The 21,432-nt window shown below is 41.3% G+C and overlaps 1 protein-coding gene across 1 annotated transcript in view; it reads right to left on the reverse strand.

The window, feature by feature from the left end:
• OTOGL (otogelin like) overlaps positions 1-21,432 on the reverse strand; it is an 85,828-nt gene that overhangs the window by 34,812 nt on the left and 29,584 nt on the right. Inside the window, exons 24-29 of the mRNA XM_081879445.1 lie at positions 19,813-19,920; positions 19,026-19,164; positions 6,760-6,894; positions 5,351-5,497; positions 4,103-4,222; positions 2,164-2,280 (exon numbers count right to left, since the gene is read on the reverse strand). Coding sequence (XP_081735571.1) covers positions 2,164-2,280; positions 4,103-4,222; positions 5,351-5,497; positions 6,760-6,894; positions 19,026-19,164; positions 19,813-19,920 — 766 coding nt within the window. The remainder of the gene's footprint in view (positions 1-2,163; positions 2,281-4,102; positions 4,223-5,350; positions 5,498-6,759; positions 6,895-19,025; positions 19,165-19,812; positions 19,921-21,432) is intronic.

Consider the following 21,432-nt stretch of genomic DNA (forward strand, 5'->3'; position numbering starts at 1 on the left):
ATTATTTTCAAGGAGGAGATCTGTCTCACAAAGAAGCAACAAAGAGTACAGCTTTAGAGTTAAACTGACAAATTCAGAATAATCATTTATCCAGGGTTGGAAGGCAGGAGTTCTTTTAAAAACTCAAATACAAAATTCCTGCTTGTTTAATGAAAACGTGCACCTTATTATTAAAACTGGCCTCCTTAACAGAAGATGGGTAGTCAGGAAAGCTAACTCCAGTTTTTGTTTTTGTTTTAAGGACTTGGGAAATTATACACCTGCCAACCTAACATTTGTCCTCAAAAATGGGTAGAAAACATGAAAATTAGAAGTCCGAAAAACTATGAGAAAAGTAGCTTAGCTGATGATGCATTTTTGAGAAACAAAGCATGCATGCGGAAGTTTGCCATTTGCTTTGAGATTAAATGGAAACCAGAAGTGGATAAAATAAATCTGACTACCAAAAGTGGTTCAAACACTGTTGTAGCAGCAGCAGCAGCAGCAGTAGTATAATTAAGAACAGCAATAATAATGGCATAAACTCATACTGAATTAAAGTAACTTTTGGGGGCTAGATTGTCTGTAAAGAGAAATGTTATAAAAAGCAAAGAACGACCATGCTCTTCAGTTATAAAGCAAATACTGCCATCTACTGTAATGATTGGCCATGTAGCTGAAACTGACATGCCTGTCAAATCCAGCCAGCAGCTCATCCCATCTGCTTATTGTCATCTTAGCATGATATCACCATCACCTTTGAGTTGTGCTTTCCCAATTACCTGGGTCCACTTTTCAGTTAGTCCAGAACACTATTTATTTATTTTGTACATTTATATATTCCGCCCCCCTTTAAAGGCCGCCTACAATAATGCCCCAGGAAAACAATGGCAATCCTGATGTGAACTTGGGAAGTAAACAGTGGGAAAATGGAACTGGTGGTTAGTGATGGGCTTCTGGTAACTTCCCCAGGTATGCTTCCTGGATAATACAGGCCTCCTTGTTCCATGTTCCATGGTGCAGTTTGGTATCTCCCTGTGTCAGTTTCTTCATTCAATCCTGGACACAGAAATCAGAACCTACCAACAGATTACAAGAACCAATAAAGGTAAAGGGCCCCCTGACCATTAGGTCCAGTCGTGACTGACTCTGGGGTTGTGGTGCTCATCTCGCTTTATTGGCCGAGGGAGCCAGCGTACAGCTTCTGGGTCATGTGGCCAGCATGACTAAGCCGCTTCTGGCAAACCAGAGCAGCGCATGGAAACATCGTTTACCTTCCCGCCGGAGCGGTACCTACTTAACTACTTGCACTTTGACGTGCTTTCAAACTGCTAGGTTGGCAGGAGCAGGGACCGAGCAACAGGAGCTCACCCCGTCGCGGGGATTCGAACCACCGTCCTTCTGATTGGCAAGTCATAGGCTCTGTGGTTTAACCCACAGCGCCACCCGCGTCCCTTACAAGGGCCAATAGCAGCCTGCTAATAATACATTGTATGTATAATTCAGTAGTGATAAGACAAGGAGTGTGAGATGGCAGCTTGCTGGCCAGAAAGGAAAAGGACAGGAACATTTCAAACCCAAACAACAAATATCTTGGAACTGTACATCTTTTCAATAAAATGTTTTGGAGCTATCCTGCTTTTGATATGCTGCTCTTGAAAGGAGAAGGCCACAAATTTCAAAGTCTTCAGGTGGGGACTACTAAGTCCAAACTGGAAGGATATGGAGGAACAGCCTATGGCTTGTTTGCCTGTAGCATCTGCTAAGTAAATTCCTAGAATAGAGCCTGGGGACATTATGTGGTGTGCTGGCTCTGTTGCCCTTCAGATGAGCAGCTGCTCATCTTGTGGACCAGGACTGAGCCAACAAACTTTGCTGCCTGAGACGGTCTCCCTATACAGAAGCAAATCAGATTGGAAGCAGAATCTTACTTCAACCTCTGGCAGTGTCTTCTACTTCACCTGAGGGCAGCAACTGCAGGATGCATGGTATACACAGCTCTGCTTGACACTGATCATCACCCTCCGCACCTTGCCATCTGGTGCCTGAAGCAGGTGCCTAACAGCAGGGCTAACTAAACCTGTTATGAGCCAGGTGTTAGTGCCACAGCAACCCTTACATTTGGCAAGCAGAGATCCAGAGCACAGATGTGCTTTCTAGATAGCTTAGGAAATATATACTTACCACATTGCGACAAGGGGCAAAAACATCACTGTACAAAACTGAACATTCCTTTTTGGCATAAGGGAACTTGCTCTGATGTACTTCACATGGTTTTATGGTCTCATTTGGGCTAGCACACTGAAATCACAAGCACTTGTTAATAACTTTGGGTACATTACACATTTGTTGCACGGCAAACCCCTTTAGAAATGCCCACCTGCCCCCAGTCTCTAAAAAACATTCCATGTTTTTGTTATCTTTTCTCCTAAACCTCACACTTTACTTACAGCTGAAAATATTAAGCTAGAATGGATCCTTCTTTATTGTTTTTTTTTAAAAAAAACCTCATGTCCCCCCCCCCGTCTTTTTGGCAAACAACATGTTTTCTTTATCGCACATCACCACTGTTTCCACAGCAGCCATCTGTAAATCATAAACAGAGCATTGTTTATCCAATGTACCATTTAGTTTAAACTTTAGTGCTCTGGCAATAAGGACAAAGAGTCACTAACTTTAAATGAATAACTTTAAATTCTGCAGGTGACAAAAGGATTTAATTGCAACTGCCAGTTTAACATTTTGGAATATGATTTTTGGGGGTTAATATGGATGGTTTTAACAACAACAATTGTAATTAATTTAAAAAGATTAAATGAAGAAGCCACAGTAGAAATAAATTCATTCAGGGACAGTAGAGAAACACAAAACATAAAAGACCATCAACTTTAGTGGAAAACAACAACTCTCCTAAGCTTTTTAAGGAAAGGTGGAGGCCAGAGTGGGAGAGATGTTATCTGTAACATATACAAAGAGCCACAAACAAAACAATTTTGTACACAAATATTGGGTGCCATTCACTCAGAGTAGACCCAATGAAATTAACAGAACTACCTGATCAACAGAACTACCTGATCAACAGAACTACATGTTGATCAATTTCAGTGGGTCTACTCTGAATAAAACTACCACCTATTATGTATATACCATATAAACACTGTGATGTACTGCAGATGTCTGTGTTTTATTTCCCTGGGTATACAGAAGGCAACTCCTTCCCTGGAGATTGCTGCTTCTAGTCATGTATTAAAACAGACATGTGCATATTTGTTAGATGTTGCCGAAGTACATGCATTATACACAGGGTTTTTTTTTTTAATCTATTGGTGGCATTCATGTAGGGAATAATCTTATATGAAGCAGCCCTCAGATGGAGCCGTAAAGATGGTGAGAGAAAGCAGAGGATGGAAAATTAGTCAGAGCATTTGTAATCTGATGTGGCAGCACAGGAGCGGGGCGGGGGGGCAAGGTCACTGCACCTTTCAATTGCAACAGCAAAGGCGGGAAGTCATGGGGAAGAAATGCCTGCGTGCTCTCAAACAGCTGTGCTTCAGCAAAATAGGAGATGTTACATTGAGCTACGTGACTACAGTCTTGGGGTGGGGGAAACAAAGCAGGAAATAAATTTTAAACATTGTCATACAAGCTGTTTGGCCTATAGCACAGTAAATGTAAGCACTTTTGTGTATCATATACACCAGCAGAAACTCTTAACGGGTTTCACTGTGTCATCCTCTTTGTCTTGTGCTGATGAAACAAAAGCCTTTCTAGGTACTAGAGTAGGGGTGGTTAGCCTGGGGAGCTCCTGATGTGGCTGGAATATACAAATTCCTTCCTCAATGGAAGCTGCAGCCCCATCAGCTTCCATGGGGCCAAGATGCATTGCATCTCCTTTTGTATTTACTAGCTACACATGGCAACCATGTGAAACAGTGGAAATAAGGTAAATGTGCAGAAGTATGAGAAATGGTTGGCGACAGGACAGGGAACTACCACACCCAGAACCTGTCAGATTGATGGCCTACTAGTTGCTGGTTTAATGGTAATGCTGCTCCTACATTTCTTACACCCTCATCATCAGTTGCCTGTTTATTTTCAAAATGAATGGATATATCATGCTTACCTGTCCTATTTCCCAGCTCTCTCCAAAGACTTGAGCATTTCTTACTTCCATGTTGCTGGATGTAGTCAGGTCATTTGAAGTGAATTTATCAAAATTGCCACATAAACCAGCCAGTTTACCCTAGAATTAAAACAGGATGATATATTTATTGATTATTTTCAATCAAAATAGTCAAATCAATCAAAATACAGTATCAAGATGAATACACACACACACACACACACATTTGTGTTTCTCCATACAGCTTGACTGAACACCATCTCAGGACATAATATATATCTTCATTTTAAAGACTTCTATGCACTGATTATAGAAACACACTTCAATAAAAAGGCTATGCTCGGTAGAAAATATTTGAAGTTGCTTTTGCTGAGGTAAATAAGACAAGCTTTCATCCAGTTACTGACTCAGCTTTTCACCTCACCGCAGGATGGTATGCTCCTCTTTGGCAGTGGATGGGGGGAGATTTTGAGCAGCCCCAGTCAGAATGGAGGAGATGCTTTAGTTCACACACACACACACACACACACACACACACCTGGAGCTACCCTTTTCCCCAATTTGAAATGAGACAGCATAGCACATATCCTTCCACAACCTTTCCTGACAAATAGAACCACATTTGAGTCTATAGAAATCAGAGCACTGGACCTCTAGAGTATCCCCTTCTTATGGAACCCTTGTTAATGTAGAACACTCTGAAAATGTTGACAAAAGTCAGTACCAATCACTATATTGTGAGGAGATATAGTTTGCAACTTGAAATAGACCTACCACAGGGTAGGGAATCTTAGGCTTTGTGGCCAAACAAGTCCCTCTCAGCCTCTCTATGTGACCCATGAGATTCTCCACAGGCCACACCCTCACATTAGCCACCTCCCTCTCCCCAGACCCCCCTCCCCTCACCAGTCATGCTTCACTCCACTTTTGTCTGGATGGAATGTGTCCCTGAACTCAGAAAGTGCCTCTTGTTTGCCTGGTGAGGGGATAGAGAGGGGTATGTAAGTGTGCTCCTAGCCTGTTGTGCAAAGATAAATGTTATACTTGCTGCTGCTGCTCACTATTGGCATTTGGTACCTGAAAGTTTGCCCCAGTGGGAATACACCCGTGGTCTGAAAAGGATGCCCTATATCTGACTTACTGTGCAATTTATATCAATCAAGAATCTATTTGTTGAATTCACAAATTGTTTCCTATAAAAACTCTGATGCTGCAAAATATAAGCCACCCAATCTCATATCCATTCACCTTCCATCGAACCCCCACTTTGATGTGCATTGTTGTCTTCCTATCCCATAGTATTGTGATCTCCTGATCTGGAAAGTGCACTGCTGTATAATATCCAGCCTTCCAAAGCTGATACTTGGTTGTGACTTCATGTCTCCTCCGCATCCTCTGTGAAGAAATTTATATTTGTAAAAAGGCCAATAAGATCAGCTTTCCACAGATACCCAAGCCAGAGTACTAAAATGAATTCATTAAAATGTCTGAATATCATTATTCAGGACCCAGGAGACATTGTTACTTGAAGCCAAATTGAGGCATATTTTCTGGAAATTCCTGGAAATAGTTTTGATAGCTTCTATCTCCAAACAGAAATCTCCAAACTATTTCCAGGGATATCTTTGATTCTTCATTAGGCCAAACCCTTGCAAAGGTACTTTACCATATAATTTTCATGAGGTGCACGGTTACTTTCAATGCAGCCTAACATAATAAAACTTTGTACTAACCACAACCATGATCTAGATAATTAGTTGATCAGTTTCACTTCCCTAGAGGGCTTTGGTCTTGTGTTGTTTTAAAAGCAATTGCCACATTCCAGTTCTCTACTACACAACAAGGAACTAAAAAGTTTCAAAAGCTTTCTATGATACCGCACACAGGTAGCCTCTTAAATTCAGAATATGTGCACAAGCCTTTGGCTCTACCTGAAGCAGCCATCTGGATTGTGGCCAACATAAGGGAGATACACTGTAAACTAAAGTTGTGCTAGATGTGGTGAACGAATGAAGTTCCAGTGCATAGGGGCACAATCAAGTGAAATGTTCAGCACGTGGAGGTGATGAGTAAATTACTTTGCCATATGAAAAGTTGATGTGAAAACTGGGCCATTAGACTGTCAGTTTTTTAGCCTAAATAGGTTGCTTTAAACAGAGGCTTTTCAAGAATAATTATAGTAGGTTTGGCTCTCTCACATCCCTGGAGAAGGAGAAGCCACATTTGCTGGACATTTTCCTACCACAGATATATTCCTTTGGTCATCTGTTGACATCTCTTTGGGCATGACTACATTGACATTTCTCCTAGGCTAATGACCAGTGTGGCTTTATTTTTAAGCTTTCTTCTTTCAATTGAAAGTTATATTGGGTTGTATGATGGAGGTCTTCCCTCAGAAACCCCATGGGATGGGAACTAAAAAGCTGAACAATACCATGGTTTCAAAAAAGTTCAGTGATGTCCAGCAGGATGCTAATTGAACAGAGGTCATTGTGGGAGTGGGAGGACAAGGAAAATGATGTTTTAGTTGCTGTTATGTGGGTTGGGCTTTTTTCCCTTACATTATTATTTGTTTAGACAAATTGCATTTTAGTTAGCAAGTTGTACTGTGCTTCAGTGAGTAAAGGGTGTGTCAGAAAAGGGAAAACAGAACTTACCTGTATGGCTAGGGGGTCATTGAAAAAAATCTCAGCGTCTCCAACAGAGATAAAGACACTTTTTGAACACACAATGTCGTTATCAAAGCACTTTTTGTTCTGAATGATTATAGATAAGTTTGAACTGTCTACACCCTGTAAAGGAGAAAGGATTATAGTGAACAAACACGGTTATACATCACTGCAGTAGGCGCATGACAAAACTACAGGCTATGTGTCAGATACTGCCTGCGATTCCCTTAACTGGACTCCAGCTGCCTTGGGCTGTTTCTGGTTCAGCCTGAGTTAACACTGTTTTAAATCAAGTTATGTCAGGTCGACCTAGATATAAACTGAGATAAACCAGAATGCAGCCCAAGGAACAGATGTTACCCATTGGGCTGCATAATGTATAAGTGGTCCATGTCACAGTACAACTTGAGTTGGCTGGAATGAAGTGACTTGGGATGACTGAAAACACCATTCCCATCTTGAAGACTGAATTTGTCAGCCAACACTCTATGTCTAAGGAATCTTCCCAGAAGAAGACTTGCAAACTCATCCACAGATTGAAAAGGAATGTGGTTCCTCCTTTCAGCTTACTTGTATAACTTATTCAATTTTAGGATCCTAACCAAATACAGTGGTGCCCCGCAAGACGAATGCCTCGCAAGACAAAAAACCCGCTAGACGAAAGGGTTTTCCGTTTTTCGAGGCGCTTCGCAAGACGAATTTCCCTATGGGCTTGCTTCGCAAGACAAAAACGTCTTGCGAGTTTTTCCCCTCCCCCCTTTTCTTAGCCGCTAATACCGCTAAGCCGCTAATAGGGATGCTTCGCAAGACGAAAAAACCGCAAGACGAAGAGACTCGCGGAACGAATTATTTTCGTCTTGCGAGGCACCACTGTAGCTTCTTCTCAACCTCCATCATCCCCATTTAAAACTGAGGGTTAACAACTCATTCCAAGGCACTTCCTAAGGTGGGAAACCCTTGTTTCTACAAATCAAAACTACCTTAGAAATATTGAATGTATAAAACCAGCAGAAGTGCACTTGTGCAATTGTATCACTTAATCTGTAGTTGCAGAATGTTGACACATTCCTGCCTGTAGCCTGAAATAGCATAGCGTAGGAAAAGCTCGTTTCAATAGGCCTTCAATTATAAAATACAGTGGTACCTCGGTTTATGAACTTAATCTGTTCCAGAAGTCCATTCTTAAACCGAAACCGTTCTTAATCCGATGCACGCTTTCCCTAATGAGGCCTCCTGCCGCTGGTGCCCTTCCACCATTCAGATTCTGTTCTTAGACCAAGGTAAAGTTCCCAAACCGGGACACTACTTCCAGTTTTGTGGAGTTTGTAAACCGAATAGTTCTTAAACAGGGCTGTTCTTAAACCGAGGTGCCACTGTACTGTATTTCATTATATGACAGTACCCCAGAAGCTGGCTGGGATGTGGGCAGGAGGGAGAGGGGAGAGAGACGACCTTACTGCCAAGTATTTCACCAGTCAATTGTAAAACTAAGTTGTGTAAAAAATAAGAAAAGTTGGGGAGGTGTAAAACAGCAGCTCTGAAGTGGCACACACATCTTTTTACCTGTGGCACGCTTGAATGACTACAGGTTTTGACACTGACCACATAATTTTAATTACTAATTAACTAATTTTATTACTAATTTAATTAAGTAATTTTATTACTAATTAATTAAATGTGTGTGTTGCCTATGCTGAAGCCTCTAGGCAACCTGCAACATAGAAAATGGGAAATACAATTACATAAGAATGTCAGTATTACCGTATTTATTTAATCCCAGCATGTCTGTCAAAATGACAGATCAACCAAAATATAACTCTTGTCAATCATATGAGTAGACAAATTGCCTTATGCTGACATTTGCTCCATCTAGCTTAATTTCTGTCTATCCCAGCTGGCACCAGCATTCCAAATTCACAAGCAGTGGCCTTTCCTGGCCCTGCTACTTGAGACACTTGAGTTGTTGGAGAGAGAAGGTGGGCCTTTCTGCGTGCAAAGCATGTGCCTCTCCACCTTTTTGTATGCTGTCTCAATTATGCTATGGCAAAGAGTGAAAAAACACATTAATATAATGGGTAATTACATCGGGCCCCAGCCTCACTGCATACAGTGTTACATAGAGGTAAAGGTAAAGGAACCCCTGACCATTAGGTCCAGTCACGAATGACTCTGGGGTTGTGGCGCTCATCTCGCTTTATTGGCCGAGGGAGTCAGCATACAGCTTCTGGGTCATGTGGCCTGCATGACTAAGCAGCTTCTGGTGAACCAAAGCAGCACACAGAAATGCCGTTTACCTTCCCGCTGGAGCGGTACCTGGTTATCTACTTGCACTTTGACGTGCTTTTGAACTGCTAGGTTGGCAGGAGCAGGGACCGAGCAACGGGAGCTCATCCCATCACGGGGATTCGAACCGCTGACCTTCTGATCAGCAAGTCCTAGGCTCTGTGGTTTAACCCATAGCACCACCCACATCCCACTATATAGAGAGGAATAAGCATATTCCCATCAGGCTGCAGAAGAGGGAAATCAGAGCTATTCTATCAGCTCTTTGGAGAGAACTGCCTTAATCTCTTTCTCTTCTGTCATCTAGCATCATCCCATTTCCATCCTGGCTATTTACTATAAGAAGTATAATTTTCAGAACCGGTGGCTGAGTTTACTTTGTTCCTCCTCCCTCCCCATGCCCTTTAACTTTTTATCCTATCCTTTAGACTGAAAGCCAATAGGCAGAGCCTCTCTCTCTCTCTCTCTCCCTCTCTCTCTCTCTCTCTCTCTCTCTCTCTCTGTGTGTGTGTGTGTGTGTTTGGCTGAAGAGCACAGTAAAAACGTTTTAAGTAAATGAAATTCAGTTTAAAAAACGCATCTTTGCATAACCACTTTCTGGAGCACAGCTACATTTACCTTTTAAGGTAATACACAAAGACGGGAAGTACATTGGTCTGCCATGTGAAGTCAACTTACACTGATAGAAAACAAAAACAAAATGCTCCCCCACCCCACCCCCCTAAGCCTTGCTTCTGTCTTCCCATTAAATTACCAAAACAAGCCTGTTCTTACTTGGTATCAACTTCTTTGGGCTAGTGGGGTGTTGCTAAGCAATGGAGAAACAGGGAGAGAAATCTGGGCAAGCAACCAAAAACTCAGCAAAGGGCCTGCATTTGCACAAAACAGTATATCATAAGTTGACTAAATAATGAACTTTATAGCCTTCAGATGGAAAAAAGTAGAACTAAGTGTCACTATTTTGAATTTGAAGGTAAACTAAAATGTGTTTTCTGTTACATCAGCCAATAAACTATTACAGGTATACCCCAAATCTTAGCTTAATAATGAGTGATATCCAGCTAAGGCATGCTCAGAGTAGACCCACTGAAATCAATGGGGCTACTTTGAACATGACTAACGCTGGAAATCACCCAAGGGCTTTTACAATCTAATGAGTCATATTTTAATCATAATCTCTCTCTCTCTCTCTCTCTCTCTCTCTCTCTCTCTCTCTCTCCATATATATATATATCACACACACCCCAACACCCAAGCTGGCTATAACATTCAGAATTAGAATATGAAACAAAAAGTGGTAAGCTAGACCTGCAATTGCAGCCATTAAAAAAAACTGAGGACAAAACTGGCAATAGTACAAAAGGGATCCATCCAATATCTCATTTCTTCTACAACCAAAAATGAATTATTTTCATTTAGTGCATACCAATTCTGACTAAGCACTATGTCCCCTTTTGTCTCTTGAATGATGGAAGAGTGTGTAGAGAGAAAGAAATTCCACCTACCCCCATCTCCTTCATCATACTGAACCCTTTGGAATGACTGGCAGTAGAGTCAGAACAGACACCTAGTCTCCAACACATTGAAGGCAAAAACCAGAACGCTATCTTTCTGTTCTTTCTCACAAGAGGACAACAGCCATTTTGGGCACTGTGATCTTGTGTGTTTCCGTGCCATTATTTCCCCCTGAAAAGGTGCTTTTGGGGGGCACAGTGCCCCTAAGTGTGTGGTTTGGGGCGCCACACAAGATCGTGCCCCTCCAAAACATTTTTTGGGGTGGAAATTGTGATGCAAAATCATGCAAATTCATGGCTCCCCAAATGGCTGCTGCCCTCTCACGAGAAAAAAAATGATATGTCTCAGTTTTTCTGGGACAGTTGCAGAGGGTATGTAGATAGGATGAAGTAATTCATATAAAAAAATTATGTGCCCTGGGAGCTGGAAGGATGTTGGGGAAGAGAGGACTGTGCCAAAATCACTGTGGTGCCGCTACTGACACAATTTAGGGCAGTGGAAGATACTGTGGTGCCAGATAAGGCAAAGAGATATTAAATAAGTTACCAGATCTGCTTACACATGCATCTTACAGAAATATAGTTCACAGAAAGATACTTACTGGAGACAATTGCATGCCACAAAGGTTACTGGTTAACCAACCAATATGAGAAAATGCAATTCCTTAAAAAGACAAGCTGCACACTAAAAATCACTTCAGGTCTATGATAAAATTCAGGTATTTTGCCACCTGCTTCATAATAAACTTATTGTTTCCCTTGATGAAGAGACTCAGAAGGGTCTCTGGAGACTGTCCAGAGAAACAGCTCATGGCTGTGTTGTACTATCCTTCTGTTGCAATTTCACACATTTTATTGTGATGTTTTTAATTATTATTTTAAAGTCTGCTGCAATTTATCAACTGATTACTCATCACCTGCTGGGTATGCTTACAGCAAATAACAAGATTTTGACTATGTGGTTGTTTATTTGGCCACTTTCCTCAAAATGAAAGAAAGGCAAGTATAATTATTTAGTTATTTTCCTTGCCATTGCAGATGACAAGCTGTGCAAAGAGCTCCTAAAATAATTATGGTATACAAAGAGGACTTTCTATAAACAACCATGGTATGAGCAGAGTTCTTAGCAGTGTATTCAAGCTGTTTTGTCTTTCTTCTTCTCTACAAAAGATTTCTGCAGCATTCTCATTCAATAAATAGGATAAAATGGACATTCAATGACTCCTATAAAAGTGTTTTTAAAAAGGATGGGTGTGTTGAATGAGACAACTATTAAAAGACCTAAAGCTGCTCTTTGATTTCAATAAAAACTCTTACTAATGATGTAATGTGGAAAGACAATTAATGTGGTTTTTGAAGAATACAACTACTGCTATGAACAGTTCTCTTTTGTGTCATTTATTCGGTTTTGCGCCACTGAGTATCAGATTTGGCATTTTACTGGGTTACATTGCAGCAATCCTTTCCTAATTAAAAACATGATAGTCCCAAGATTAAGGTTTGAGAAGGCTCGAGTATCCATTACCAAGTGATATAATCCCTAGCAATGTCCTACTGTTTTTATCCATGTAGCACAACAGGTGAAGATCTTGGCATTTTTCATGCCTTTGCAAAGTCACCTATATGAGATCATCTTACATTAAGAAGCATACCCTGTGCTCTATTTCTGTTTCATGTCTATACACACATTCATGAAGTGTTGCTTTTTTCTGTTTTCATGATTTTTCCCCCTTTTGGTCTCATGTAGAATGGAAATGAGGAAAAGAAATGGAGCAGGGAAAAGAAAAGAGGAATTATTACTGTGCTTGCAAATGACCTGAAATCTGTTATATATAATTAGGATGGTACAGATCTATTTCTTTTTATCTCTGTACAAACAAGTTCCATTCCCGTAATGTCAGACAAGAGCCTATCAATCTAAATGCATTTGCTTGGGGAAAAGTTCCACTGAAATCAGTGTGGATTCCTGAGTTAGCTAACAGACAATTAAATCCAAGACTCAAATGTGGAACTTAAAAGCCACAGTGAATATGACAAAAGAAAGTCCCATATGTAGGTATACATCCCCATTTGGGCTGCATGCTCTGTGTTCATTTTTACTGCTCTGAAAATATCTCTTCTTCCACATCTGACTAGCAGAGCAGGCAACACCAGCACATGCTTTTCCTGTATTACATTTTTCTCAAGCTGAAGACAAAACAGAATTCCTTTAATTATAAGTGATGCTATGTGCTGTGAATAGGGCAAGGTCAAAGTCTTCAGAAACTGGACAGGGTTTAAGCTGCTGCCGAAGAGAAACCAAAGCCAAAGTTAAATGTGGCAAAAGCTTAAAACGCCAAGAAGCCCCAAGTGAAATACTCATTGAACATTAACATAGAGCTACACTGGGTGTGTGATGCATAGAGTGTAACCATAGCTAAACATCCAAGCACTAAAGTAGCATGGACGTTTCTTGTCCTTCCATAAAAGAATATAGCAATTTACTGGACAATTGGATGGCCTGCAGTGCAAAGCAAAACATGTACAGTTGTACCTTGGAAGCTGAACGGAATCCGTTTCAGAAGTCAATTTGACTTCCAAAACATTCAGAAGCCAAGGTGCAGCTTCTGATTGGCTGCAGGAAGCTGTTCGAGTGCCAAGGCATTTGGCTTCCAAGGTACGACTGTATATGATCACACATTAAGGTTGTTGCAGCAGCAAAACACTGTTACTTGTAGCATGATTCCCATGCAAGATACTTCCTAGGCTCCACTGCAAAACTTTGCAACAATCAGAAGAGTGGGTACTGATTATGATAAGAAGTGGAACAGAGTGGCTATACATGCACTATTGACCAGCTAACCAACTGGTGAAGTTTACTAGATGTTTAGGAATGATTTCTCAATATCTATTCATAATAAAAGTGTCAAAAAGCTTGGGCAGAAGCCAGTCCAGCTTCTCTAGGAAGGGAGTTCCAGAATCTGGGAGCAGCCACCAAGAAAGCTGTCTTCCATGTCCCTACAAAGCATCCCTGGGTAGAAATAGTTTATCCTGAGACATGAGTGGCTGGTGCAACAAAAAATCCAAATGGTAAATTGTCCATTGGAGAGGGATTGCCTTTTACTTAGTTTGGGGCCTGGGGAGAAAGGGGCCTGCTTTGAAAGAGTTTATGGGTTAGTTAGGCAGGGCAACCTGATTTGATTTCCTGAGATGAAAGTAAAAATTTGAGAAGGGACTGGGAGATTGTTGCTGTTGTAGTATATCCTGAGGTTTAAATACTACTGTATTGAATAGGGACGCAGGTAGCGCTGTGGGTTAAACCAGAGCCTAGGACTTGCCGATCAGAAGGTCAGCGGTTCGAATCCCCACAACGGGGTGAGCTCCCGTTGCTCCGTCCTTGCTCCTGCCAACCTAGCAGTTCGAAAGCACGTCAAAGTGCAAGTAGATAAATAGGTACCGCTCTGGCGGGAAGGTAAACGGCGTTTCCATCGCTGCTCTGGTTTGCCAGAAGTGGCTTAGTCATGCTGGCCACATGACCTAGAAGCTGTATGCTGGCTCCCTCGGCCAATAAAGCGAGATGAGCGCCGCAACCCCAGGGTTGGTCACGACTGGACCTAATGGTCAGGGGGCCCTTTACCTTTACTACTGTATTGAATAAGGTTTTCAGGTTCTCTGTAAAGTGTGTTTGCCTGAGTAACCATAAAGCTTAAAAACTCTCAAGGAGTGTAATTAAATAAAAAAGTCTAGATTTGTTCCAGAAGTGCCTCTTTGTAGGGGAATAAGTGGACATAGGGCATCAGACAAATATAACATCTGGTTACAGTATAATAAAGAAACGATACCACAAACAGTTAACACAGACCTCTCTAGTGTTGTTAAAAGGAAGAGTTGAAACTTTTAAACACCCAGAAACTTGGTCACATTACTCAGCTCTCCTCCTTAGTGAAGGAGTCTGTTACAAACAAGCTCCTTTCTCCAGGCCCTGTTGTCACTGCTGAATGACTGGACCCCTTTCAAAAGAAGCTACAATGATTGTATTGCATCATCATAGATCTCCCTTCTTCTCCTGCCATTTCTGAGGATAGCTCTTCCTGCTAATCTGCACAATTTAAAAGAAGCACTGAAGAACAAAACTTGAGAGCATTTACTGGTCTGAAGGAGCCAGGTATATAAAAGGTAAATGAAGCTGAAATTGCTTATCTGGAGTAGATTCAGTCAGAAGAACGTAAATTCAGTGCCAATTGTAATTGGATCTTCTGCCTACTGAAGAAAGGTTGAAGAAGTGGAAAAACTGGAAAGAGCAGACCAATGGGAAGAAGAAAGCACACCTACGATAAATGCAATCACCAAATGAATGGACCATCAAGTCAACCCAGCCATTTTAGGAGGACTGCATGCAAAAATATATTATGTACTTGTTACAAGTTCTTATATATTTTGAGGATAGCTGTGTTAGTCTGTTGCAGCAAAAACAAGTCTTTTCTACTTTAAGGACCTTATGACCTTAGCTTTCATGGACACATCATCAGGTGCTTGCTATCTTCAACTGGTAAGTCTTCCTTTGTCACCAGCTTCCAATGTTCTCTTCACTCCTGCTATATACCACACTAAACTAGGCAGAAATTGATCTATGTCCCAATTAGAGGTAAGCCCTTAGCACTGAAACAGAGCTAGCAATCCAGGACACTGTGGCCGCCTGCCTTTAAGGAGCTGCACCAGCTACCAATATGTTTCTGGACCCAGAGAGAAAGAGAGGGAGAAGGGAGGAGAGTCCTCCACTATCAGGCAGGTCGTGGCAACACCTTGCATTCCTGTTGTCCTCCTTTTCGAGGTGGCTCATGCAGGCTCTGAGGTAGATACCTGCAAGGGCCAACTTCCAAGTATCAGCTCATTTGCCCTCCTAGTAGCTCAGGCTGTCATCACAGTGTGATAAGAGACCAACACACACACACACACACACACATGTATGTCTGTGTGTGTGTGTGTGTGTGTGGTGTTCACTTATTGGGCTATTTTTCCTGTGCCTACAGAGCATTTGGTGCAAAGGAAATGCACAGCATGAGAGGAACTTAAATTCTCTATTTGGCTACAAAAAGTTGGTCGGCATGAAGGCACATCAATCCGAAGATCTGCCAAAAGGGACAATTGTACTGAAAAAGCCAATATCCTGTGAAAACAGCCTTTCTTCTCTGAAAAGATTACTTAATAAAGGAAAATTTTAAAATAGCCAGATAAAGAGAGATAGAAGTGGAACCAATATGTGTTTCAGAATCTTTTGTCACAATAACCTTTACTCTGAAGTAATAATAATAATAATAATAATAATAATAATAATAATAATAATAAGGTCTTTGACGACGGTAAACTAAACAGAGCTTGTCAGACACACCATCTAACCCTGCATGCTAATTTATGTTGCAGATCTCAAACCTAGCTTCTGCCATGCCCATCCCTGACCCAGAGCTAGATACTGACTGATAGAATATGTTGGAGGGGGCATGACAGTTTTCACAGCTTGCAGAATGTGCAAACACACACACACACATTCACTTTGCTGTCAGCCTCCCAATCTTCTTAATGCACACAGGTGGGACTTATTGAACTTTAATACAAATGCAAAGCCTCTTTTGTACAGCTGGATGTCCTGATCCATAAAAAGCGAACAGATTAAACAAAGTGCATCAGATACCAAAAGGCTTGTGGCCAAGTCAAGCTACAACTGCCAGGTAAATTGACTGGCCCCAACTACAAAGCAGAGAAATGAAGACAGAAATACAGGTCCAAACTGCCATTAAGGAAATCATCCTTCTACTGTTAAGCAATGAGTGAAGCAATAATACTCAGTGGAAAGTCTCAAATATTGCATTTTGATACTTAAACCCTCTCCAGTTCATACCAGAAACCTAAGTTATTTATTCCCACAGCAGAAACAGTTTGGCAGGGGAGAAAGTACTGCAACTAAAACAATGCCTGCATTCTCAAGAACAAGGAGGCCCTTGCTATTTCCACCCAAAATGTAAATCTTTTTTCCTCCTAAAGCTCGGAATCTGTCCAAGAGAAAATTCCTACTTGCGTCTTCGGTCCGTGATCAACCGGAACTCCGTGTGGGAGGCACGTTCGCAACCCGCAGTGTTCGCAACCCTCAGCGCCGCGTCTGCACATGCGCGGGTCGCGGTTCGGCGCTTCTGTGCATGCACAAAGCGTGATTTATCACTTCTGCGCATGCGCAAGCGCCGAAACCCAGAAGTAACCCGTTCCGGTACTTCCGGGTTCGGCACAGTGCACAACCTAAAAACACATAACCTGAAACGTCTGTAACCCGAGGTACCACTGTATTCTATTCCAAACTTAAAAATGGAAAGCGTAATGCTGGTGGTCAAAAAAAGAGGTTTAAAGACTTTCTCAAGGCAAATCTTTAAAAATGTAGTATAAACACTGACAACTGGGAAACACTGGCCTGCAAGTGCTCCAATTGGAGAGCAGCCTTTACCAAAGGTGTCATGGGCTTTGAAGACACTCAAACTCAGAACACAAGGGAGAAATGTGCTAAGAGGAAGGTACGCTCGGCAAACCTTCACTATGATCAACTCCCACCCAGAAACCTATGTCTCCACTGTGGAAGGACGTGTGGATCCAGAATTGGCCTCCACAGTCACTTATGGACCCACTGTTAAAACTGTGTTTATGGAAGACAATCTTACTCAGCTATGAGTGATTGCCAAAGAAGAAGAAGAAGAAGAACACTTAGATATGGTGAGTGCCTCTGGTTCACCCAATAGGTCTCATGGCTCAATAGAGATTTCAGTCCAGGTCTTCTTGGTCTGAGACACCATCCACTGGAGCCTACAATTTCTGGCAGGTCTCATTGGCAATGCAAAAAACTGTCAAGTTCCTGCTGCTTTTTCTAAGGAAAGGCACACCTTTGTTAAGCAGCATCCAATATCCCACTGGGCGCTGCTTCCCAAAGGAGCACAGAATGACAGAGTTTGTGCTATTGGGAGACATTTAGGTAACAGTATCCAATGCTTTTCTCCACTTCACTTTCCTGTTCTAAGCAGGGAAGACCTGCAAGTGGGTAGGGCTGTGTGGCTGAGGCTCTTGCCACATAGATGCTAAACAACTCTGAAGCCTCAAACCCAGATATGGAATTGGTGAGATGCTTGAGATCACCATGCAACTGCTAGGACCATTGTGCCCACTTTCCAGATTCAAAGTTAGGAGGAAGACTAGCTGTTGATCTTGCTCTCCAGAAGGCAGTGTCACACTTACTGTGGTGAGCATGTTTGTTGAAGGTTGACTATCTATCTGGTCTTCCACACTGGCTCTCCTTGACTAATCACGTAGTAGGCCAATGGAATAATCACTAGTTTATGTAGGAGTTTTGCTTCATTTCTGGCCTTATATGATGGGTATATGATACATGGTCCTGCCACCTCCATTTGTGTGGAGAATTTGCCTCCCCATATAATCAAGAAACTCCTAGATCAACTAGAAAGGTCCCTTACGACATAGTCTGAGAATACCTAGTCTAGACTACAGTTAGCAAACTTCCAGTAAGGCCAGAGGAATCCTTCAACAGTCTCATGCAGTCCAAATCCTAAGAACAAATTAGCTGTTATGAAACAGCAGATCATCCCTTTTTTTGAAAAAAGCCGAAGTCTGAAAAGGAGTCTAGGTAGGGCTAGCATTGCACCTGTCTAAAAAATAACAAGGCTACTTCTAATATCGCGAATCTACACAGGCAGCGTTTTCATCACCCGTGTCATCTTGCTTGTTGGATGAAAAGGCTGCAGGCAATGTGCCACGAATCTTGTTTTTGTGAATGCCAACTTCTCTCCTGAACTTTAGAACTCCTAATGTCCCAGGTAGAATAAGTGACTTAATATGAAACACTTGTGGCACATGACAAAGGAATTGCCAAAATGCAGTGAACCCATATGCCTAGTAAAGGATGGAAAAACATTTTTTTTAAATATTTTCTCAGCATTCATGTTGACATCTCAGAAAAAGAGACACACATAAGGGTCATGCCTCTACAAATCTGTGTCCACTAAATTGCTAGGGCATCTAGCCATGGATCTTTAGGAATGATGAGTGTGTGAGAGTGTTAAGGATCTCTGTTGGAGAATTCTAATGCAGTAATCTGGAGCTGGAATTCCCAGAAGTGCTAGCAAACCAGTTCTAAACTAGTTTATATTTGATGTATAGGCTTAGTCTAGGCTATATAAATATATTGCTGCACATATAATATCTCTAACTTTTGTAATTGAACAGACCATGCATTCTATTATTACTATTATGATTATTAATTACTTATCCTTCAGTCTAAGGTCCCAGGGTGGGTTACAACAATTAAACCGCAATGTTAAAAACAACTTACTATCACAGAAATAAGGTGGGTCTTCAAAATATACATCTCAGATGTTAAAAGCCAGTGCAGAGGGGTGTCTCTTCAGCATTTACAAAATGCCTCCTTACCTTTACCAAATAAGCTTGGCAGTCACTGACATAATCATACTCTAGTCCATCAAAGGTGTAATAATGCCGGTCCCCATAGACTGTGCAAACAGCAGGACAAGGATAATATGTGCAATTAAATATCCCACGCCGACAAATACTGTGGAGGAGGGAAAATGAAGGTATTCTGATTGGAGAGCTTTTACGAGTGGAAGATGAAAGTGTGACACTCTTGTCATGAAACAAAAAACATTAGAGAGAGAATTTATAGCAGAGAATGTATAGCTTCTTGTATCACTTACATGGGGCCACAAAAGGACAAGTCTCTGCTCCAAAGAAAACGAAATTTGTTCTGCAGGCTTCTTCTACAAATCAGCACATGAAAACATGGCACATTTTCATAGCTTAGTGTCTGTGTCAGCAGCATAAATGGAAATGTGTGCCCTTAATGGCATTGTAGAATATGCAGTTGCTGTGTTTGCTAAATTAAGCTTAGTATGAAGAGAACAAGCACTCCCCCTTCCCCTCTCATCTAGCATGATCACATGGAGGAATTTAGAAGCATTTGACAATTTTAATGTATATCTTATATTTACCTATAGTTGGGTGGTATATAAATTTCATTAAATAAATAATCTATTTACTGAAATACTATATGATCTTTAAACTGCATTTATTTATTTTTTAAATTAAAAGTTATTTTTAAATATACATGAATTAGGGAGCATATCTATGGTCAGATAATCTTATCTGTAACACTAAAAATAATTATAACTTTAAAACCCACAAGGAAATAAAAACTGCTTACCATCTGTAACAAGGGGTAGCTATCACTTCACCTGACAAATATTCCCAATCTTTCCAGGTACATGGGCAACTGTCAGGCACGTAGCATTTTCCTTTATGCTCTGCCATCCTTCAAAGAAACAAAACCACGAATTCAAAAGAGAAATCTACCTATATGCAGTCACAATGATGCTTTCGCATGAGTCAGAAGAGGTCAGTTCCGTACCAGATAGTGGTTGTTTGAATGGCATGCCATTCAATAGTATGGTAAACTTAGTCTGCCAGTCATTTCAGCATTTGCTATAATTTACCAGGTGTGATATTTAATAACTGGTCTATACAATTTACCAAGCAAGACTACATGGACACTCATGGACTTTGGACACTTACTTAAGTAGTAAATGGGGCTTCCTTCTCAGCAAACATGCACAAGGCATATATATTTCAGCTCACTTCCATCACAGTTTTCACACATATTATAATAACCACAGATTCATACTGCTGCTGGCAGCTGAGAGTTTGCACCTGCATGCTGTTTTCTTCACTGTCTGCTTTTTCTGGGAGTATGAGGGCTGTGCTGGTGTTAAAGATGGGAGTCATTCCATTTCCCAAATAATCTAATTTATGTCTACTGCATTATTACAAAAGGCAGAAGCATTCTCTGATGGTCCTAAGTGTGTATATGCTCAACACCCACCTTATTGCCATAGATACAGATGAGGGTCAAACTAAATGAGACACCAGAAATATGTGACTGGGTCTCTCATCTTTTTAAACTCCTCTTTATGCTGTCAATCAACCTGTGATCTTCAGGTAAAGGGTGTTATATAAATTTAATCAATCAAGAAATAATTCATTTGTATCAATCATCACCGCTGATTATTATTATCATTACCCAATAAGCACCCTTTATCCTTGCACAGTCACATACCACACAACATTTAATTCTATCACTAAAAGCTTGGAAGTTGGAAGGAAAGCTGTACAGTGGTACCTCGGGCTACATACACTTCAGGTTACATATGCTTCAGGTTACAGACTCTGCTGACCCAGAAATAGTGCTTCAGGTTAAGCACTTTGCTTCAGGATGAGAACAGAAATCATGCTCCGGCGGCGTGGCAGCAGCAGGAGGCCCCATTAGCTAAAGTGGTGCTTCAGGTTAAGAACAGTTTCAGGTTAAGTACAGACCTTCAGAACGAATTAAGTACTTAACCTGAGGTACCACTGTATTTCAAAATACTGATGGGAGTGAATTCTTTCTGCAGCTAAAGAGAAAAAAAAAGTTTCCCAGTGGCAAAGCGCACTCTCTCAAACAGGAGCACAACAGCACTGGAAAATTAAATGGGCCTGAGGTGTCAACTTTATGCAAATGCCCAGATGTGTGTCTCCTTTTCACCTGCTCCTGGGAAGGCAGCAGATGTTCTGAATCAGTGCCTAAGTGCAGTAATGAACTGGATGAGGGCCAATACACTGAAATGCAATCCAGATAGATGGAAGAGCTGTTAGTAGGTGCTTCGTCTGCCCAGTTGAGTGGTTTTCTACTTACACTCCCCATAACGGAGCAGTCTTTCAGTTTGGGATGCCCTAGATTTGTCATTGTCGCTAGAGGCACAAGAGGCCTCAATGGTGCAGAGTGCCTTTT

This window comes from Podarcis erhardii, assembly GCF_964252035.2.
Source record: "Podarcis erhardii genome assembly, chromosome: 10".
Classification (NCBI taxonomy): domain Eukaryota; kingdom Metazoa; phylum Chordata; class Lepidosauria; order Squamata; family Lacertidae; genus Podarcis; species Podarcis erhardii.